The 23,046-nt window shown below is 48.0% G+C and overlaps 1 protein-coding gene across 4 annotated transcripts in view; it reads left to right on the top strand.

The window, feature by feature from the left end:
• The window catches only part of TTC28 (tetratricopeptide repeat domain 28), a 109,455-nt gene that overhangs the window by 67,482 nt on the left and 18,927 nt on the right, over positions 1–23,046 (top strand). For all 4 annotated transcript variants that reach the window (XM_053959631.1, XM_053959632.1, XM_053959633.1 and 1 more), the window contains 8 exons: positions 9,095–9,602; positions 12,143–13,484; positions 13,832–14,355; positions 15,866–15,975; positions 16,195–16,324; positions 16,728–16,946; positions 18,859–19,024; positions 21,650–21,790. In XM_053959631.1, coding sequence (XP_053815606.1) covers positions 9,095–9,602; positions 12,143–13,484; positions 13,832–14,355; positions 15,866–15,975; positions 16,195–16,324; positions 16,728–16,946; positions 18,859–19,024; positions 21,650–21,790 — 3,140 coding nt within the window. The remainder of the gene's footprint in view (positions 1–9,094; positions 9,603–12,142; positions 13,485–13,831; positions 14,356–15,865; positions 15,976–16,194; positions 16,325–16,727; positions 16,947–18,858; positions 19,025–21,649; positions 21,791–23,046) is intronic.

Raw genomic sequence — 23,046 nt, 5'->3', positions numbered from 1 at the left:
CACTGGGCAGGAATAAGAAGGTCCACTCTGAGCAGACCTGGCTGCAGTGGAGTGAAATGTAGTCTTTACTTCCTTGCTGATTGATAAAGATGGATAAAGAGTTGCAGCCCTGTCCTAGAGCAGCAGCAGCCTCATGTTCTTGTGACATATTCCACGCTCTCTGTGACTGAAATGTCAGCACTACTGTCCAGCAGTTCATGTGCCAAGGAAATCCCATTCTGGTAGCTTGAGCTGCTGCTCTTTTTTCCAGTCTCTGCTCAGTGCTCATGAAAGTGCTGGGAGTTGTACAAAGAGAGGTTCCCCAAAGCAGCAGCCAAGGTGCTGGAATGTGCCAGAGGAGGAGTGCCAGATGAAGTTAGCAGGGAAGACTGCATCACATTATTTTAGCTTGTTGTCTTTTTCTTGTCACAAAAGCTGGCTCTGAGCAGCAGAAGCTTGCAGCCTGTTTCTCCTCAGAGTGGTCTAAGGGCTGCAGTTACACCAGCCCATAATGCAGGTGCTGAATGTTATGTCTATACTCTATTTCTGAATTAATTGCTTTGGTTTTAACACCAGGTAGTCTAATCTTCTGGAAACCATCAGGTAACTCATGTAGGTAGGGTGTGTTGATGCCACATCACAAGCTGTGATTTAGACAAGGTTTATGCAGCTGATGAGCTATGCCAGGATTAGAGGAAAGAATGGAATCAAAATGTAAATTTGAAAGCTTTTGATGCCTGTACTACAGAGGGACTACTACTCTCCTGTGTCCCTTTTCATTGCTAGCTGCTCCTCAGGTGTCCAGAACTATCTTGTTAGGAATTCTATAAGGCCAGAGTGCCAGTGTAGAGCCAGTGATGTGTGATTTCTTGGGACAGGTTGTGCTGGCCCTTTTTGATGACCATTGTGAAGTTCCTGTGTTCCTTCCAGAGCATTTCATTTAGAGAAGTAACACTTGAGTTTTGGAGCTGTGAGTGGCTGACAAGCAGAAATGGACAGGATAGGGAAAGCTGTGGAGTTCCTTCTTGGGTCCAGTGTCCAAACCCTCACAAAGGCTGTGCTTGAATCCTGCCATGCAGAGCCATGGACACCACAGGAACTCTCAGTCTAATAGCTCCCTTCTCTCCTGGGCCCTCAGACGCCTTCGATTACAGCCCCGCTGTTCAGAAATAGCAGGGCAGCATGGCAAGATCATAAACTAACCATCATGAAATGAGTGCTTGTGCTGCCAGCATGGAGCTCTTGGGAAGGATGCTGCTGCCAGAAAGCCACTGGGCGCTGGCAGCCCCTCTGTGCTGGCTGGCAGGCAGGCTTTGAGCTGAACTGAGCCTTTCCCTGGGGTGCAGCATCTCTCTTCACCATGCAGGAGTGAACAGAAGTGTTGGGTGAGAAAGGGGATTGTCTGCACCCCTGAATTCTCCCAAGGGCTGGGATGAAGGTGCAGCTGAGCACTTTCTTGGTGCCTCTTTTCCCTGGAGTGTGGCTGAGGGAAGGGCAAAGAGCCAAGGACAGACTGATGGACTGTGTCAGTACTGTCTTCCCTGGTTTGACATGATGATGCTTGCAGCAATCATCCCTGGCCTGGTTTTGAAGGGATTTCCCCCACCTCCCTCTGGAAGCAGCTATTTGTGGAAGGAAAAGGTGCAGAACTGCTGGGGCTCAGTGCCCTCTTGTTACTGACCCTTTCTATCAACCTCTGGCTGCTGCCCTGGACATGTCCATGAGCATCTGTGGCTTTGGGAATTCTCTGCAGCAGGTGGGTGTGCTCAGTAACTTGATGAGCCAGGTTTTGCTGTCTCAAGATGCTTTTTAAAACGATTGCAAATGTAAGGCAGAGTTCATGTTTGCAGCTTCAGCAGATTTTGTTCAGAAAGGCTGACTATTTGCAGGAAATGGGGATGATGAAGATGATAATTAGAACTGGGCAGTTAAGTAGCACAGAATAAAGATGTTTATTTAGCAGGCTTTGGTGGGTTTTCTTTGTCACCTTTCTCATATCTATGAGGGCTCTTGTGTGGCAAAAGTATTCTGGTATTCTGGGGAAATACCAGAATGCAGAAATTCCCACTGGAAAGAGAAACCATGGGTTTGCAGCCCAGGTGACTCCGGAATCCAGCTGGGTGCTCTGCTTCCAGCTACAGAGGGCATTGCCATGGAGCTGGATGTACCTGGGGCCATGGCTGGGAGGGGTCACCAACCACTGTGCATCCCTGGATCCCTGGAGGAGGAGTATTAGGGAGCATGGTTCCTGGGGCAGCTTTATTACTTGGTTGGATTCTGTTAAGAATTTGAACATTCTGCAACTGTCTGAACATACTTTGTGAGCAGCTCAGCCACTGGTAGTTATTTAGGTTTGCAGTTTTGGTTAGTTTTTCCCAGTCCTCTTCAAAGCAATGAAACTCAGTATAAAGCTCGCTTCAGGCTGTGCAAATCAAAGATCAAATTTCACCCTCTTGTTTCCAGAAGGAGATGCAGAAGGAAAGATAGATCATTCCTTTCTAATGAAATCTGTAAATTCTGTAAAGCTAAGGTTTTCTGCCCTTTCCTGAGGGGAAGGGGAAATGTTTTCCAGGTGTCCCTCCAGCCTTGCTTTGTGTGTAAAGCCACATCTTCAGTCAATATCAAGGCTGCATGGATTCAGCCTTCTCCCTGAACTTGTATGAATTTTGGTTTGGGGCAGCAGCATGGGGTTTTTTCCTGTTCTTCTGAGTTAAATCTCATAGAGGATGTGCTCCTTACCAGCAGTCTTGGATGGAGTGTGGAGAATCCCATCCATTCATGAGTTGCAGCACAAGGGAGCCCATGGCAGTGTCCCTGCCTGTGGCATGTGTGTGGCACTCAGCCATACAAAGAGGTGGTCTGGCCCTGAGGCTGCCACATTTTTCAGAAAGGAAAAATCTGAAAATCTTATGACCACAGTTGTTTTGTTGTATTTGCAAACAATCTGGAAAATGAGGACAGGATATAAATACCTTGCAAATGAGAACTGGAAAGAGTCTTCAGGCTAAAGCAGTTTGTCATGCCTGGAAACATAGACTAAGATGTCAGAGACAGGCTGTGATGAGGAAATTATTCCAGCCTCTCAGTGCAGACAGCAGTCTTGCTTTATTAGGGATCCAGGGCAGACTGCCTTGTGCCCTGGAGGAAGGCTGAGTGCCAGCTGCTGGGAGAACACTTACCACTGGAGTTTATTTGTAATTGTGGGTCCACTAGTGCTGCATTACAGCTCAGACTGAATCACCTGCGTGCTTCAAGGGATGAGTTCAGTGATGTGAATGAGCCTTAGTGCCTGACCTTCAGCATATGGATTTATATCTGAGACTATAAATTCTTTGCCTTTCTCTTTCTGTCTTTAGCAGGTTTTTTTAGAGTCAGCTTGACAAGATTCATACAGGTTCATCTGGTTCAAAAGTGAAGGATTAAACAGAAGGAAGAGAAATCTGACTGGTGCAGGAAATTTGGGAATGCACTAAAAGGCCATATGCTTTGTTTTGTTTGGACTTGTGACTCAAGAGGGAAATGTAATACTTCCTGAGGATCTCCTTTAAATGTCCCCATTTGACCTCCACAGCACATGGATTTTAGCTGAAGGAAATGCAGTCTTCTGGTTTTACTTTCACAGTGTCTGCAAAGCTCAGCATGCTGCTAAGGCCTGGACCTGGCTGCAGTAAAAGAAATGAAACAGAAAACTCATGCAAGAGATGCAGCTGCAGCACTCTTTGGGTTTTCAGGGGGCCCACCTCAGCCAGGGCTTTTCTCCTCTTGCAGAGTTTGCAGTGAGGGGATGTCCAGCTTATGAACAAGAGTAGCAAGGGTTGGCACAGGTCAGCACACTGCTGTAGGAGTTGATGTTTTCTTTGTCTGCTCTGAACTTGTTAGATCCAAGTTTGTGACTTGCTGGCTTATTCTTCCTGACTGACTTTGACCAGGGTATGAGTCACTCCTCAGGGTCACCACCATGGAGAGGCTTGTGGTTTTAAATGAGGAATACTTACATCACCACTAAAAATGTCAAGTCAGCCATTCTCCCTAAAGTGATTGCATACAGGAGCCTTTCAGACTATGTCCAGAAAGCGACCAAATTTGGGCTACTTGGGTAAAGATAGATCAACCCCAGGTGATGTGTAGGCTCAATGATGAGATCTCCTTTGCGGTGTTCTTAGGCTGGTGGTTTTTGTGTGATTTCTTTGCAGAATGAGTGGAGCTTTGCAGAGCTCACCCAGCAAGGCAGCCCACTCCCCCACGTCCCCAGCACCACATGGTGAGGGGTGTTCTACCAGTTCCCACAGTGAACGTGAGCAGCCTGCTCAGTACAAGTGACAGGCAGGTATCTTTACTCCTAAAAAATGGAGTGAAATAGTTGTTGCTTCAGCTTTCCAGCAAAACCCTGCTAATTTGGTCTAAACTATTTGCAAAACTATTCTGTTATGGGTGTAGCTCAGGTTTACTTTTACAAGTGTTGCAGGCAGAACTAGACACCTTGCTTCTAAATGGTAATGGAGGAGATGGAGTCAGTGGAATGGAGCAGCATTATTTTGATCTCCAAATGAGCAGCTGAAAGTCAGCATTCCCCTTGAAGAGGAGTGACTGTGAAGGGTCTGGCAGTCAAACCCCCAGTGCTGCTCAGATTTGCCTGGATTCATGTACTTAATGTGATACTTTTGCCATGGAACAGGGAGAATGAGAAGTCCTCTGAAACATTAACAATTTCCTGAGCAAGTAAGAACAGAGAGGGCTGGGAGCAGATTGTCAGCACAGTCCACAGTAGGCTCTATCATGAGCAGCAGTTCTGTGAATTTTACCCATTAATCAAGTGGGGGCCAGGACCATCTCTTTATGCTGTGTATTTTGAGTCTTTCTGTTGTGTCATTAATTCTTGGTTGTTCTCTTTCAGTTAGTAGGTACAAAGCTCCTTTCAGGCTTTCAGATATTAGTGCTTCTGTTCCATGGCTTTGGCTTTTTTGGGGTTTGCTCTTTGGTAACTTCTTTGTTAAAGACTGAGACCTTCTGCAAATAAATAAGGGCATTGATTGTCAGGAATATTGATTTCAGTGTATTTTGGCCCCAGGAAATAATTGCCTAAAAGCAAATACATTCCTTCTTTCTGTGTATGATCATGTATAAAAGGGGAGGATATTGCCTGCTGCTTCCTTTCCCATTTTCAGAAGCATGGCACACAAAGGAAAAAGCTAGATGTGGAACTGGCACATCAGCCTCACCTTGAAGGGAGGAGAAAAGGACAAGTTTTAATTTTGATGGGACACCTGCTCTGTTTGGATGTGAGACTTGTCTTACTGCATAAATCAGGCATTGTCCAAGCCAGGCTGAGGCATACCTGTGGATTCTGAGGAAATGATGAAGGGGCTTAATGGAAGTGGAGATAAAAGTGCAATTTACAACAAATTATCATTTTAGCAGGTCCTGGAACTACCCCCATCACAGTGCTGTCCTGCTGGTGTGCATAGCAGTTACTTGGTCCTTAGCTGTAAAACAAACAGCTCCTGTAGAGAAGGAGCTGGGATGTGTCCCTGGTGTCAGTTATTCTGAGCCCTTCCTACCTGGAACAGTTCCAGCAGTGTAGGGCACAGTGAGATTTTACTGCGTGTGGTGACACCCACAGCCCTCAGCCTGTGCTTTCAGAGCTCTGCATGTGTGTCTGTTCTGGAACAATCTGCTCCCCTCAGTACCCTCAGAGCACCCTCAATGAACCAGCACAGCTTTGCTTGCCTTCAAGCGCAAGGGCATGCAGGTGAGGGGTGGTGGGGTGCAGATGAAGAGGTACACTGGCTTTCAGAGGTGCTGCTGCCTGCCCCCAGTACAGCTGTGATGAATATGCATGGTAATCTGCTGGATACAGTTCCACTACATCTGTAGGATCAAGCTGCTGTTACTCTGTGCCCAGAGGGAGAAGGGAAGTTGAAAGAAGCAGCATGTTCCATCTCTGATCAGTCTTAATTAGTGTCTGTGTTCAGGGATTAAGGGTACCTTACAGTGAGATACCAGGCAGAATATTTTCCATTACCTTGTCCGTTTTAGGATGATTATAAAGTGTTCTTATTTAAGCAGGCTGTGCAGTCAGGTGAAGACTTGTTTAAATGTAACATGATGGGGAAATGACCATTCTCTGACAAGGGTGAAATGCCTAAGGAATGCATCTCTCCAAATTGCCAGGTGCCATTCTGTGATGCACATTTGCTTAGCATCAGACTCTGCCTTACTCAGCTGAAAAACCTGAGCTGGCTGTTGCTTGTGAGAGAAAGAGCACTTAGGAACCTTTTTCAGAACTCTCTTCTGTGCCTCAGCTTAATGGCAGAAGAATCTGCTTTCTATTAAAGTGATAAATTGCTTAATTGGAGGCGTAAGCAACCCCCACTGTAAAATTTGTCTTTGTCAGATACATAAAACATTGATTTTCTTTGTTTGCTGTTGCAAGCCCCCTGTGGTATGGAGCTGCAGTCTCACATCACCCTGCTACCAAGCAGAGGTGTGTGCTAGCAGAGATGGAGTCTGTTTGCCATGTGTCAGCTGTGTGCTCTCCCTGCCACAGCAGGGCTCTTCTGCCAGTGAAACACCCCATCCCTCTTGGGGCTGAGCCGCTTGGGGTTCCCGGTGGATCCTGTAATGTGGAGGATTGTATTAAATACACAGTCATGAATTTACCTTCTGGAATCCTATTCCTAAACCCTTGAAGTGAGTCACTGGAGTCACCCAGCAGATGTTATCACCAAATTGTTCCTAAATGCTGCTGTAAGGGCAAGCTCCCCTTACTGCCCCCAGAGCAAATCGAGCACTGATGGTTGTCTGCTGGAGGATTGCTGCTGCACAAATCAGCCCCAGCCTGGGGAAGCCAGGAGTGCTACAGGCTGTCCTCATGCTGACTCCCAGAGGATTGAGAAGTGCTGTTCTCAGATCAGGTAACAGTGGAAGCTGGTGCAGAATAAAGCATGAGGAGCATTGTAATGAAGGACACATCAGAGAATAGAGGTGGCCTTCCTGCCTTGTCTACCTGTCTGGGTGAGCCACAAAAAACAAAACGGTCCCAGCTTTGTAATCAAGTCGTGCTATTCTTCATCAGTTCCTCACCCTTTATTTTCTATTTCTCTTTTTGTCTCCTTCAGCTTATTTTTCTTTTGTGCTTCAGTAATCCTCCTGCCACATCCTAGATAATCCAGCCCTGGGCACTCAGGCATGTCAGCCAAGTGTTTTTTGCATGCTCTGAGAATGGTTGCCAAGCTTGTACCCTTCATTCTAGGTCTTTAATGTGAGCCTGGGCATGCTCTTGGACTAAGGGATTAGGAGCCCTAAGAATAAACATTTCCAGCCTCACAAATTTCAATTCCTATCATCTGCTTCCCATTCTAGGAGACATCCTAAAGATTTCTTCCCATGTGCGGGATACGCAGTCCCTGCTTCTGTCAAGTTTCTCTTGTGCACACACAATCTGAGATCTGCTGCTTTCCATTTATGCCTCTTTTCCCCAGCCATAGCCCATTAACATCATCTGAGTCTCTGCCTGATGGCTCTTGGCCAGAGCTCATCTCCTCAGCAATCTGCACGCATGGATGTCCACTTTTTTTTTTATTTTAGCAGCCCCAGGAGACACCAGATTTCACTGACTCCTTGTTTTCCAGAAAGACATTTCTATTCTCTTCCCAGCTGTAACAGAAGTTCTGTTGCTGGTGGTGGCCAGTCTTCCAGAATTTCTGAACTTCCAGGCTGGGTCAGTTCTCACAGCATTGTACTGGGCTTTATTTGGCCCAGGGGGTGCTGCTGCCCTGTTCCACAGCAGTGGGCACGTTGCTTCCTGTCAGGATGAAGGGAGCTCTGATGCATCTTGAGGCCTGTAATGGGCCCCACTCAGTACTTTGGTCTGGGCCTGTGGAAGATGGCTGCATGTATCTGGTTTTTTTTTCCCTTTTCTTCCCTACTTAGGTTGCAAATGACTCAATACTCTGTATATACTAAGCTTCATGAAGATTTGTGTAAAAATGGAGACAAATTCAGAGCAACAATTTTTGTGTTGGTTTTCTAGCAGCCTCCAAACAGGCCCCCTTAAACCGTCTAAGACTCTCCCTTATGGTGTCAGCCAAGAATTTATGTCACTGTGCTGCTGAAGAGCCTGTCCAGACCAGACCACCCCAATTCTGCAGCCAGTCCAACCAGCATGGAGCAGGACCCAGTCCCAGCTCTGCCTGTGGCCACACCAGTAGCAGCTGGTCTGGCCTGCACTGAGGAGGGGCTGGGGCCACTGCCAGGACTGCCCATCAGCCATGAGTGGCAGCCCTTGGCCAGCTGCTGCCCTCACCCTGACAGCTCCTTTTGGGAGGTTTGGAACTGGGTCACAGCAGCAGCTGGGTAGCAAAGGAAATGCACATGCAGGAACTGCAGAGGAGTCGGGGTCAGCACGCTGGAGTGAACAGCCTTGCTGAGGCAGCAGGTGTGTGAGGAGCACATCCCTGCCCTTGGCTCCTTGCCCTGCTGACTGCTTGGGAGCTCTGGCTCTGCCAGGTCTGCAGACCTGGGAGATGCAGGGGGCAAAAGACTCTGATTCTCAGATAATTTCTCTTATTAAATACAGCTGTTTCTTGGTGGTAGGAACTTGGGTTTTCACAGCACTGTATTTAGGTAAGATATGCCTAAGGGACAGAGGCTCCAGGTAGTGAAATGCTGTTGTCTTTGCTGCATTCCCAAGGTTGTGTGGGGCTCAGGACCCTGATGCTGCACAATAAGAGCTGTGCTCTTTAGAGCATGGTGTGCTTGGTGAAGCAGAGTTATGGAAGCATGTTGGTAACTGCAACAATCACTCGCTTTGTGTCCTCAATAGTCTTTGCATCCTTGCAGTGCTGTCCTTCCCCTCTGCCAGGTACGGACACACACTGCACATGTCAAAGAAAGAGGTAGTCCAACCCATGTCCTCCTGAGTCAGCCCCATCCCTTCCTGCTGCCTCCACAGAAGCTGCCCTGAGTAGTTTAGGACTGCAGAGAGCAGGTTTTCTAGTTGGTAGTCACATTCTTTTGCCAGGATGGCCCCTCATGGTTTTGATTTCTAGGACTGGAGCCATCTGACTTGTTGCCATGAATGCTTGTACTTACATTGCCTCCCTTGCCCCTGCAGGCAGCATCCTCGGCACTGAGCAGTCTGGGCCACGTGTACACAGCCATCGGGGACTACCCAAATGCACTGGCTAGCCACAAGCAGTGTGTCCTCCTCGCCAAGCAGTCCAAAGATGAGCTCTCCGAGGCACGGGAGCTGGGCAACATGGGAGCAGTGTACATTGCAATGGGGGATTTTGAAAATGCAGTGCAGTGCCACGAGCAGCACCTGAAGATTGCCAAGGAGCTGGGGAACAAGCGGGAGGAAGCTCGAGCCTACAGCAACCTGGGCAGTGCTTACCACTACCGCAGGAACTTCGACAAAGCCATGTCCTACCACAACTATGTGCTGGAGCTGGCCCAGGAGCTGGCTGAGAAGGCCATTGAGATGCGAGCTTACGCTGGCCTGGGCCATGCAGCTAGATGTATGCAAGACCTGGAGAGGGCTAAGCAGTACCATGAAGAACAGTTGCACATTGCTGAGAGCCTGCAGGACCGAGCTGCTGAAGGCAGAGCCTCCTCCAATCTAGGTAAGGTCTTGACATGGAGCAGAAATTGTCATGGAATGCTGAGACTGCCAGAGCTGCTGCCAGGATGCCCAAGATCCTTAGAAAAACACTAGAAAGCACAAACTCACAGCAAAAGGGAAATGAAAAGATAAAATGCATTTGAGGAGCTCTTCAGGAGTTAGGAATAAATGTAATTCTTGCACTAATGGAAGAAGCAATGTGGTTTGTTACCTGGCCATTTCTCTGGGAGCTTGTCAGCAGGATCTGTCGATGTATTGCTGCCTTGTAAGTTGAGAGACACGTGGATCAAATCCTAACTAAGTTTGTTTTCCAAATACACTCATTGAAATACCAGGGTGTAGGACTCTTGCATTCTCCTAAGGAGCAGCACTGGCATGCTGCTGGCAGGCTGGGGGAGACTGAGTTCCATTCAAGTGAAGCCTATTTCTCCTGCTGCTTCACAGCACCAGATGTGGGAGTTACAAGGATGCATTTCCATCTCTGCCATGGCTGTGGCAGTTGTGCTGCCAATGTTGCAGCTGTTGTTTGGGATGTGTTCTCAGTGGGCTAGGAACAGCAAAGCAGGGCTGGTGCTGGGATATCAAAATAAGTGTTTGTTGGCAGCCCCTGAATCCCAGCCCTTGCAGGCTGCCCCACGCTGTAAATCAGCTCCTGTTTCTGCTTGGCAGTTGGCACTTGGTTCATTTGTAGATGCTAATTGTACTCTGATGTTATCAACAGCAGGTAATTGAAAAGAGCTTGATGAATTACTTAATTTCTCTGAGTAGCTGAGTCTTCAGGAGCTGAATGAAGAAGATAAGGGGAACTGCAGAAAACAAAACAATCACAGCTTTTTAATTAGTGTTGCAAATCTCCTCCTTTACACAAATTGAGGCAGATCCGTGGGGCAAAATAGGTTTGTGATGCAAAAATGCTTGTGGGCAGCTTAGCGTGAGAGAGCAGTAAGCATGAACAAGGTTTCTGTTAATGTGACAGCAGGCAGGAGGGCTGGGAGAGGAGGCCTTGCATGAATAGCAAAGCACAAACTACATTCCCCATCTCTTCTCCAGTGTGGGACCTTGTCTTGGGGAGCCTGTGGCTCCAGTCCTGGAGAGAAGCAGAGATGTGAGAGATGGACTGGTGCAGCAGAGAATGTTTTTCAGTGTTGGATTATAGCCTAAATATAACTTTCAGTTGGTATGCTGACTCAGCCACTCCACACTTTGTGTTAGAATAGTTCTCCTAGTGTGTGAGCGCGAGGTCTCACGTTTCAGCTGTTATTTGGCTGTATTTTTTGTCTTCTCTGTCAGAGTTAAGTTATACTGGAGAAAGGGAACATGCAGTTCTTGTTGAGACAATCTATTACTGGTGTTTAAAATGCATCCAGTACCAATCAAAAAGTCAAGTTTTAATTGTCTCTTTCATCTAATCCACATGCAAAACAAAACCTCATCAAAATAACCATGCTGACAGGCAAAAAAATGTATCTAAATGTGTGTTTCTAGGCCAGAATGTTAGAGTTGGCCTCTCTGCTGAAGCAACAGACATTTTCTGTTGCATTTCCCTAATGCAGATGGAAGGCACCCTTAAGTGTGTGATCCAGTGTTAAGCAGGGCAGACATAGACTGTAACAGAGCCCAGCTGCTGCAGTGTTCTGTAGGGAGATAATCTGAACTCTGAGACGAGGTGAGCAAGAGGTGATGGACTGAGGATGAAGCACAAGCTGTCAGCCTTTCACAAGATGTGGAGTTTAACCAGAAGTCTCAGGTTCTCAACCTTTGCAAAGCATCTGGTATTTCCAAACACTCAGGCTCCATGTGGAGACCAGGCTTTCCAGCCTCTGCAGCTTTTAAGGGTTCCCACTATGATGGAGAGAAGACATTTCACATTATTAATAGAACACAATTTAAAGTCTCTTGCTGCTGCCTCTTTGCAGCTCCAAGAGAACTTCTGTACTTCTTTTCATGTGCTCATCATGTTGCCCAAAGACGCCAGATATTTTCTCTTGAAGCTTATGCAATTAACATCAGAAAACATTTGCAGGGCCTCCTTCAGTGGCTCCCAAACCTCCAGGCTTGTTCACAGGTGTTTGCAAAGTAGCCACAGGCATTATTAGCACAGAGTTTAATTGAAGTGTAGGTGGTATCATCAGCAGAATCAGAGCTGCTGTTCCCATGTCTCCTAACAAATGCAAGATGATTGAACTGGAATTGAAAAGCATCTGCAAGTGCTGTGTCACTCAGTGTGTTGAGTCTGAGCTCTGGAGCTACCAGGTATTACTTCTGGAAATAAACAGCAATTTTATAGCTGTTTATAAATAGCCGGTATATTTATACCGGCCAGACTGTGTCCGCTTGTTGTGGTGAATGGGTGCTTTTGTATAACATGAAACCTAAACCTTCCCTGGGCTTTCCCTGTTGGAAGCACGGAGGCAGTTTGTTCAGAAGGGCTGTGAAGAGCCAGGGAAGGGGCCGGGCTGCAGGCAGCCCTGGTGTGCAGAACGCTGCAGAGGTTTAGTACAGGGCGCTGTGTTTGTTGAGCTGGTTTCTGTTGTTTCCCAGGAATCATCCACCAGATGAAAGGTGACTATGACACCGCGCTGCGGCTGCACAAGACACACCTGTCCATAGCGCAGGAGCTGAGCGATTACGCGGCCCAGGGCCGGGCCTACGGCAACATGGGCAACGCCTACAATGCCCTGGGCATGTATGACCAGGCTGTCAAGTACCATCGGCAGGAGCTGCAGATCTCCATGGAAGTCAATGACCGTGCTTCTCAGGCATCCACACACGGGAACTTGGCAGTTGCTTATCAGGCGCTGGGTGCCCACGACCGTGCTCTGCAGCACTACCAAAATCATCTCAACATTGCCCGGGAGCTGCGGGACATCCAGAGTGAAGCGCGAGCCCTCAGCAATTTGGGCAACTTCCACTGCACACGAGGAGAGTTCGTGCAGGCAGCCCCGTACTATGAGCAGTACCTGCGCTTGTCCCCTGAGCTGCAGGACATGGAGGGCGAGGGGAAAGTTTGTCACAACCTTGGCTATGCCCATTATTGCCTCGGGAACTATGAGGAAGCTGTTAAGTACTACGAGCAGGATCTTGCCTTAGCGAAGGATCTTCATGACAAGTTGAGCCAGGCCAAGGCCTATTGCAACCTAGGCCTGGCCTTCAAAGCCTTGATGGACTTCAGCAAAGCAGAGGAGTGTCAAAAATACCTGTTGTCCCTGGCACAGTCTCTGAACAATTCCCAGGCCAAATTCCGAGCTCTGGGGAACTTGGGGGATATTTTTGTCTGTAAAAAAGATGTACATGGTGCAATAAAATTTTATGAGCAGCAGTTGAGCTTAGCCCATCACGTTAAAGACAGGAGACTGGAAGCCAATGCCTATGCAGCCCTGGGCTCTGCATACAGGATGGTACAGAAGTGTGACAAGGCTTTAGGTTACCATACACAGGAGCTGGAGGTGTACCAAGAGCTGGGGGATATGTCAGGTGAATGCAGAGCACATGGTCACCTTGCTGCAGTGTATATGTCACTTGGGAAGTACACCATGGCCTTCAAGTGCTACGAAGAACAGCTGGAGCTGGGGCAGAAGTTGAAGGACCCCAGCATCGAAGCCCAGGTCTACGGTAACATGGGCATTACCAAGATGAACATGAATGTCATGGAGGAAGCGATTGGCTACTTTGAGCAGCAGCTGGCCATGCTGCAGCAGCTGAGTGGGAATGAATCCGTATTAGACCGGGGCCGAGCCTATGGGAACCTGGGAGATTGTTATGAGGCTCTGGGAGATTTTGAGGAAGCTATAAAGTATTACGAACAGTACCTGTCTGTGGCTCAAAGCTTGAACCGTATGCAAGATCAGGCAAAGGCCTACCGAGGCTTGGGCAGTGGGCACAGGTAAGGAGCTGCACGTGTGTTCTGATGTCAGTGAAGTACAAGTACAGTCCTTGCAGTGTGGTACTGATGGGGTGTGTTTGAGGGCCTCGGTGCACACACACACACAGTGATGTGACACAGGAGAGAGTTAAGAGTCCTGTGGGTGCTGAGGACTGTGCTGACAGCTCAAATTACGAAGCTGATGACACTGCCCAGAGAGTAGGAGGTTGATTCAAAAGTGCTGGGGATGTCTCCTGGGGGAAAACCTCTGACTGGAAGGTTTGAGCTGGCCTCCAGGGGAAATGGCAAAACACCTTCTCTCAAGGAAATACGAGCAAAATAAACACTGCTGTTTTCTTCCCTTGTAGGGCTATGGGAAGTTTACAGCAGGCTCTGGTGTGCTTTGAGAAGAGGCTTGTAGTGGCACACGAGCTGGGGGAGGCATTTAACAAAGCCCAGGCTTACGGGGAGCTGGGAAGCCTGCACAGCCAGCTGGGCAACTACGAGCAAGCCATCTCGTGCCTGGAGCGGCAGCTGAACATCGCCCGGGAGATGAAGGACCGAGCCCTGGAGAGCGACGCTGCCTGTGGCCTGGGCGGGGTCTACCAGCAGATGGGCGAGTACGAGACCGCCCTGCAGTACCACCAGCTGGACCTGCAGATCGCCGAGGAGACCAACAACCCCGCGGGCCAGGGCCGGGCCTACGGCAACCTGGGCCTTACCTACGAGTCCCTGGGCACCTACGAGAGGGCAGTGGTTTATCAGGAGCAGCACCTCAGCATTGCAGCGCAAATGAACGACCTTGTAGCCAAAACTGTGTCTTACAGCAGCCTGGGGAGGACTCATCATGCTTTACAGAACTACTCTCAGGCTGTGATGTACCTGCAGGAAGGTAAGAGGCTGAGTTACACAACAGAGCATGTAGGGTCAGAAGGGTGGAAGGGAGACCTGAAGACATGGAGAGGTGAGGTACTGTAAACATGGCTCAAAAAGGATGTGTTTGACAGTGGCCTTTGATGCAGAAGCTCTTGCAGACATCCACAGCTACTGCTGAGCATCTGTGTGAGTAGCTGTCTGTGGAGCTGTTGTGGCCAGCGTGCCATCTCAGTTGGAGCCTTCTTGGTGTCCCCTAGACAAGGCATGATCTGTGCCTTCCTCGGGGCATCTTAGGTACCTCAGAGCATGAATCTAGACTGTACCTAGCAGAGTCTCTTTGTAAAGCTCACTTATGCCTGAAAGTGTAAACCTTCTCTATAAATGGCATTGCATACCAGGATCTGGCTCTGGGAAAACCACAGAGGATTATGATGAATTTCTCTGATCCTGAGAGGTCTGTTAGAAGAGATTTATGCCTTGCTGGTAGCCACCTGGCTCTTCTTACATGTTCACCTAGGAGTGAGACAAAGTGAGTGAGTTCCCCTAAAGTCTGAGTAAAAACAAGTGCTGTTTGATAGAGAGGTGAGAGAAATTCAGCCTGAGGTGTCCAGGAGCCATCTGCCACTGCTGAGTGCTGGGTCAGTGCTGGCCTGGGAGCTGTGCTGTTGCAAGGGGGTGCAGCATGCAGGCAGCAGCTGATCAAACCATGGGCTCTGATGCAGCAGATGAGCAATGTAGCTGGAGTGAACGAAGCTGGAGGCTGAAGGATGTATTACATCAGTTAGTTTGGTTTTCATGAATCTAATCTTGGCAGGACTCCAGTATGCTGTTGGAAGGGGAGAAATGAAACACAGCTCCTTCTCCTGGTGTGCTGCAGAATTCCTGCATAGCCTGGGAATGCTAGCTGCTGCTGAGCTGTATGGTGACAGCCAGGGCCCTGCTCCCCAGGCTGGGGGAAACCCAAGGTGCCTCAGAGGAGGTGTCCCTGTTGTCAGCAGGGGCCACCGAGGCAGTGGTTTGGAGTGCGTGGAAGTGGGGAATGTGCTGCTGGAAGTGAAGTGAGCTCCAGGTCGTTCAGGCCAGACCCCTGCCCTCTGCTCTGGCTCAGCACATAAACCATGCAGAGCCTGCCAGAGGGCCGGGGAGAGCTGATGGGAAACAAGCCAGGAATGTGGCAAGAGGTGTCTTTTCTGGCAGTGTTTGACAGCTTTAGAGTTTAAAAGTTGAACTTTCTGATAAGGGTTTACTGAGTGTGTCTCAGGGGATGGCGCCTTAAACTCACTTAGGGAGTCCATGGAAATGTCTGTCACCTCTCATGCTGGTGCTGATGTGAGGGCTGACAGCAGCTGCCCAGCACTGCTACTGCCCCACTGGTCATCCTGGTGCTGTCCCTGTCCTGCTCACCATCCCACCACTGGTGCTGCCTCGCTTTCTGTCCCAGTGCCGGCACTCCACAGGAACTCCCTGGGACTGAGGCCACAGCCTCTTCTCCCCTCTGGCACTCTCTCACTCTGACTCCTTTTCAGGACTGAGGCTGGCAGAGCAGCTGGGTCGCAGAGAAGATGAAGCAAAAATCCGTCATGGCCTCGGCCTCTCCCTCTGGGCGAGTGGCAACCTGGAGGAGTCCCAGCACCAGGTACACATGGTCTGCCCCGTGCCGGGGGGCTTGTGTCCTCCAAGCCCTCTGGGTGGTTCCTGTTCTCAGGGAAGAAAATGTCTGGTGTGTCCCAGGGAGGGTGTGAGGCAGAGCTCCCCAGGCTGAGGGGATGGATGCTGGCCCTGGCTCGTGCTGCTTTCCCAGGCAGTGCTGTGTACAGTGTCCATGAGGAAGTGACTGTGGCTGTTTCCCTCCCAGCTGTACCGCGCCTCCGCGCTGTTTGAAACCATCCGCCACGAGGTGCAGCTGAGCACGGATTACAAGCTGTCGCTCTTCGACCTGCAGACATCCTCCTATCAGGCCCTGCAGCGAGTTCTTGTCAGTCTGGGTAAGATGTGCCTTCAGATGCTGAGGCTGAACTCCAGGCTCATGCCAGGAGTTCAGCTGGACTTGTGGTGTGGCAGTTCCTGATATGTCCTTTGCTCCACAGCTGTCCAGCACAGCATTTCTGTTCCAGGACAGCGATATGGGTGTCTCTCTTTGGGTTTGGGACACCTTTGGTTGTTCTTCCTTGCTTCCTCCATTCATTTATCATTTTGTGGTTTGCTGTGTTACTGCCTGCAGCAAATACATTCTGTGAGACTGTGTTCCAGTGCAGAGATTGCTCTTTTGGGAAATAGGTGACACTGCTTCCCCAGGTTGGGATTGGGATAGCAACTGTCCCTGTTCCATGAATGTTGCACTGCAGACCACACTTGTGTCAGGTCTGAGAGATGGCTTTGTCTTTTTAGGTCACCATGATGAGGCACTGGCAGTAGCAGAGAGAGGACGAACGAGGGCTTTTGCTGACCTGCTCGTGGAACGTCAGACTGGGCAGCAGGACTCGGATCCCTACTCTCCTGTGACTCTTGACCAGGTCCTGGAGACTGTGAATGGCCAGAGGGGACTTGTTCTCTACTACTCACTGGCTGCAGGTTATCTGTACAGCTGGCTGCTGGCTCCTGGGGCAGGTGAGCTCCTTTTTGGACACAAGAGCCTGGGAACAGGGAGAATAGGAATGATTTTGGGACCAGAGCGAATGTAGGAGGGAATAATTTCCATCTAGTACCTTAAAGCTGAATAGACTAAAAGCTACAGCATAACCACAGCAGTAGTGACTCAGAAGTGCTTATTCAGGACTTTGATGTTCACCTGGAGATGGAAATGTTTCACATGTTTAATATTTTCATTTTTCAACCTCCGATTTCCCACAGGGCAGAACAAAGAGTAATGAAATTCCAAGTATGTTGGCTCAATGAGAATCTTCTGTGCATAAGAATCCCTACTTTAATTATAGTTCTGTGCTTTATTCTTCCAAAAGCTTTTGACGTTTATTCACTGAAGTGGATTGCAGAAAACAGAAGGGCATCCCCACTTCCTGATATGCCATTGAACTGCCTGATCCTCACATGAATGTGGAAACACTTATCACAGAGGAGCAAGGAGGATTAATTTGAAGAGGATTGCTTTTTGCAGACAGCTGTTATTCATTATCTAATAAAGTGATGACTGTAAATTTTAACAAGTTCTTTCTGGATATAATTTAATAATTGCAGCCCTTCATCATGACAAAGCTAGAGAGATAAAAAGCACTATTTAGATTGCATGAAAAATGCTTCAGAAAGAGAAGGAAGCACTCACATATGCCTGATTTAGATGGGATGACAGTGGCTGAAAGAGACACTTTTTGGGAGTGTTTTGCAATGTCTCAGTGTAAGATGGGATTGTCCTGCTGTGCATCCAGTCACTAATTGGCTCTTCAGGCCTGTAGTTTGCACAATAAAATGCCAATAATTCTATAGTATCACTATCAGGCTGGGTTTATTAAAATTATATGGATCAAGTGTAGGATGTGCCACTGGGCTTCATGATCAGTCTCCTCCTTGCCCAAAGTGTGTCTTAGAGAAAAGCAGTGTTTGAATCCATGGTTTGTGACTGCCTCTTTGAAGGTTCTATCAGGTGATGGGAAGGGTACAGGCTGTGGTGTTTGGCTCAAAAAACTTTGCTGGGAGCCCTTCAGTAGTGACTCTGGTCCAGCCATGATGACCTGTTCTTGTTCACTGACAGAGGGAGCAGCTTAAGTGGCAGCCCAAGGTCCTCATTGTCCCACTGATGTGGAACCCTCAGAACCTCTTGGCTGTTGCTGTGTTTGCTGCTGTTGCTGCAGGAGGAGTTGCTTTATTCTTTGTTCCTCTGCTCTTCTCTAACTGTGTATAATAATTGATGCTGCTAAGGCATCCAGAGCAGCCTTTTATTGTTGATCACAGGCTGCAGAATTAATTATCTCAGGAAGAATAGACCAGTCTGAAAGCAGGAAGGTTTTATCTGCAATAGCAGTGGAATTCTCAGCAAAACAGGAAGTGGCCTTTATCTGGTTTACCCATTGTGAAATGCTATCTTTTAATAATTCACTGTGCTTTAATCCATCTTCTTTCCTTTTATAGAGTGAAATCACTGTGTGTGATGTGAGGAGGTTCTGCTGTAGTAACAACACTCTTGTTCAGCCTTGTGTGTTCAGTTAATTTTCTCAGAGGCTATTAATAGGTATTTTTCATGTGCATCAATTGAAATGTGAATTACTCTAGTAGGGGCTTGTATGGAAGATCTGGTTTATAATTTATATGTGTGCTGCAATAGCAAAGGCATTCTGAGCATCTCGTAAAAGCTCTCTTCTGCCTTTGTGCCTTTGAGCCATTATCTGCAAAGTACAAACCCAGATTTTAAAAACAAGGCTGGAAATGCTGGAGAAGTTCAGTGGAGACCTGGCATAGAACACTTTGCCCCAGTTATGCTGGAAACACCAAATGCTTGGGGCTGTGCCATCTTCTTAGACAGCTGCTGGCAGCCTTGCAGAAATAACCTCCTGATTCTGATGCCTTGCAGGAATCCTGAAATTCCATGAGTATTATCTGGGTGACAGCCTGACAGAAAATACTGGGGACTTCCATGAAGCCAACAGCGTGGCCCTGCAGACACTGACAAACTCAGCACTGGAGCAGCACATCTCCAGTGTGAGGGAGGCTCTGGGAGTGGATTCCTACTACACCAGGTGAGTTGGGATCAGGGAGTCTAATATCCTGGTCTCCTACCTGAATTTGTAATATTTTGGGATGAGCTAATTGGCTGAGAAGTCTGAGAACTGAGAGTCAGAGAAGGGGCAAATTTTCAGTGCAGCAACAACAAAAAAAAAAGGCTTTGTTTTTATAACCATGATTATTTTCCTGCCAAACAACTCTATGCACATGCAAATAAGATCCAAACCCACAAGCTGTGTGGTGAATCTGTGGATTGGATGAGGAGGCAGGTGCCATGTCTGACTTCATATTGATAGATTTCATCCTGCTTACAGTTTCCAGTGTAATTAATTCTCTTTCAACTGCTTTGAAAAAACTGCAAATACTGTAGGAATTCTAACCACCCCCCAGTGTGGCTTGTGGCTATAGCTGAGTGAATAATTTAGAACCCACATGTTGATTGTTGAGTCTTACCCTGCAGACATGCAGATACACAAGATCCATAACTGAAATCTGCAGTTGGGCCTCATGCAGCAGTTTTGCAGATACAGGTTTTAGTTTCATTAACTGTTTGTCACCACAGATTCTCCTCCTGGCAAAGGCAGTCCTTCAGTCTTCAGGTTCTGGGATGAGTTTTTAATTTGCTGGGGTGTCAGCTTCTTCCTCACTTTGTGGTAATGGTAGGAGTATGTTTTTTGTTAAGGATTCTGGGTTTAATGCTTGTCTCCAGGACCCTTGGACCAGTGTGGTACAATCATAGGCAGATGTTCTTTCCCCGTGTCAAAATCACGTGCAGGGAATCAAGCAAACAAATCTGGGCTGTTCCACGTGGGTGAACATCACTTTCTGCTTTGAAACTTCTTCCCCTCAGCCCTGCCGATTCCACTGCTCTCCAGGGCCCCAGCAGAAGCTGCCAGCCTCAGGCTCTGCCCAGCAGCAGGGTGTGAATATGCACAGCACATGTGGAGGAGCTTGACTGCTCAGTCCCTGGCTTGCTGGAGTGCTCCGGGGTTCAGGTTGAAGAGTTTTGTGTCCACACTGCTGTGAGCAGGGTCAGAGGTACTGCTGAGTCTCCAGAGCATGTCTTCACACTTTCTGGAGGGGAAGGGATGCACAGGATGTTCAGTTCCACACTGCAGCCTTCAGGTTCTGCTAGAAAGGGTTCTTTTCAGCTGGTATAATTAATCCTCAAAGTAATGCATTCTTGTAAAAAAAAAAAAGTGTAAGGGATTTTAAAGTCTGCTTGAACTTGTGTCAGAACAGACTCCGCTCTCTTTAGGGAGAGCATGTGACCTGCTCTCTTGGGTTCATGAACTCAAGATTTTTGCCTCTTTAAGGAGCTGTGTGTGTTACTCCAAACTGTGCCAGGACTCAGAGCTGAGCATGCCTCAGCTGGAGGAAAAATGTGCAGGGAGAAGCTGTGGACAACATTTTCGTCTTCCTTTTTCCCCTTATGTTGGTTTTTATAATCCCCCGTCTGTGGTTCAGCTGTCCCCATTTCAATGTTCATGAAGTGATTGGCTTTTGTCAGGATTAGCAGGCTATAAATCATATTGACCAGGAAATTCACTCACAAGAGATCCATGATCCATGCAACAGCAGAGGTACAGCTCTGGTTGCCTGCACAAGTACAGGTTGTGTGTTCATTTAATTCCTGTGCTTTTTATTGAGAAACATGCCCTTGAGGAGAGACTTCAAGCTGTCAGGAACCCAAAAAGAAGCAGAAATGAGATGCAAGGAGGCTTCATCAGGTAGCATTGTAGGTTTATCTTAAGTGTACAAATTCCAAGGTTTGTGATGTGCTATTGTTGTGGTTTAGGAATAGTACTCCCCAGTTTAGCTCTCCCACTGAGACTCTCCCAAACCCCAGTACTGCTTGCTTGCTCCCTCCCCCTCTCTCCCTCCTTCTGGTGGCTGGAGAAGAGAATTGGAGGCACAAAAAGTGAAGATAAGAACGATTTACTGGAAACAGCGATGAGACAAGAAAACAAACAGTAACAGCAACAACATTAACAACAAAAGTGTACAAAATAGAGAGAACGATTCACATGTGAAATGCTCACTGAGCCCAACCCAGCTCACCATGAGCACCCCAACTGCACAGAGAAAACTGAGATATTAATGTCAGGAGACTGGGAATTTAGAATTGTTGGGCTGGTTCTCTGTATTGCTGCTGCACTTGGGGCATTGATATAAGTAAATCCTTCTGTGCTTTCCCTCTTTGTATAACAGGAGTGGGAGCTCAGCTCCCTCTGCTATGTGAAGGAAGTATGTGGAGCTTGAAGTTAGTTATGGAGATTTAGAAAGGATGTGCTCACATGTGTTCTTAGGCAGATAAGGGTTGAGCTGGTGTTTCTGCAGACTCAGCTTTTCAGTGTTGTGCTTCAGCTTTAGAAATCCCTGCCTGCAGTGAACAGAAAGGGTCCTGCACTTCCACCTGTGTGTGCCACTCACTAAACCTCGAGGAACCCCAGAAAAGGAGGAAATGGGGCTGGGGCTGTCTTACATGCCTGACAAAAGGCAAGCCAGGGAAGATTTGGCATTAGTGTTTGGTTGAGCTTCTGTTTGAAAAACATTTTTGCTCAGACTGGCTGAGCATTTGTCATCAAGCTGTTGCTCCTTCTCGCGCCAATGACCCTTCATCTCACTGATTCCCCCAGAGCCTGTGCTAGCAGCGAGACAGAGAGTGAAGCTGGGGATATCATGGACCAGCAGTTTGAGGAGATGAATAACAAGCTGAACTCAATGACTGATCCCACTGGCTTCCTGAGGATGGTCAGCAGGAACAACCTATTGAACAGGTGAGAATGCAGCCCTGCTGCAAAGGTCAGCAAACAGGAGATGTCTTGGTGATGGGCTTCTCTCTAAATTGCAAGTTTAGGTGCAGCCAGTGCTCGAGGGGAGAGCCAGCAAGGACTGGTCCCTGTTGTAACTGATGACTGTCCAGAGGAACAGCTGTTCTGAATTTGCTCTTCTCCTGGCCAAGTGCTGATTTGAGACTCCAGACAATTGCAGGGAAGCACTGTTTTGTCCCTGCTGTGTGTGAGATGTGGAACTTGGAGCTCTCTCCTGCACACTTGTTATGGAAATACATGCTTCTGTTGATCTCAAGTGTTGTACCAATTAGGGAGGAATATGCTGCATTTCCAGAGTTACAGGATTGTACTAGCTGCAAGTCTCCACTCATTTTCTGCCTCTTACAACTTGTTCTCAGCCTTTCACATGACTGTGTGCTGATTAGGGCTTAGGGCAACCATTTGGAAAGAAAATTGAGGACAGAATTTTTCCAGTGTGACTGCGTGATGCAACCCAGAGTTTCTGACTGGATCTGTGCTCGATTGTGGTTTATGAGCACAGGATACCCTAAGCCTTTCTCAGCTGGAAAAGAAAATGTGATCAGCCTGGAGTGTTGTGAGCCACCACTGGAGCTTGTGAACTGTTACAGCATCCCCACAGAACTGGGAGCTGCCTGCTGGCACCAGCAACTGGCCTGGTTTTCTTTTCAGAATCCACAAGCATATCTGTTTAGCTGCTGCACTGATGAAGGACTATGAGTACTTGCTAGTTTTGGATCACACAGGAAGATCTCCAGAATTGCTGAGATGTTTTGCTAGTTTATCAGACTTAGAAAGAGAGGAGATTGTCCTTCTGATTACAGGGGGAAGTAGGATGTGATTCTGTTCCAGGGAATGCTAATCTTCAGGGACACTGCAGTGGCCAACCATGCCACATCTGCCTTTCTGCTTCACAGGAGCCACATACATTACTTTGAATCCAGACCTAGGAGCTTAGCTGAGGTGTCTTGTCAAGTAAGTAGTTTGCAGCTATTAGGAGGAGCCCAGGGATGGGGCATCTTGGGTGTTTAACTAAAAGCACCCTCAGAAGAGAAGCAGGGGAAGCATTAGAAGCAGCTGTGTCTGTGGTGTTCTTGCAATGAGCACTGAGGTGAAAAAATGAGACTGCTGGATGGCCTCCCTGCCTGCCCCTCTCCTTTTGCCCATGCAGGGGGACCTGGGGATAGAGCTAACACTGCCACATCTGTTTGCAGCTGGCTTGC

Source organism: Vidua chalybeata, chromosome 18 (genome assembly GCF_026979565.1).
Source record: "Vidua chalybeata isolate OUT-0048 chromosome 18, bVidCha1 merged haplotype, whole genome shotgun sequence".
In the NCBI taxonomy this organism is placed as follows: Eukaryota; Metazoa; Chordata; class Aves; order Passeriformes; family Viduidae; genus Vidua; species Vidua chalybeata.
Note: the sequence above shows the minus strand (reverse complement) of the source record. Positions and strands in the feature narration are given on the sequence as shown.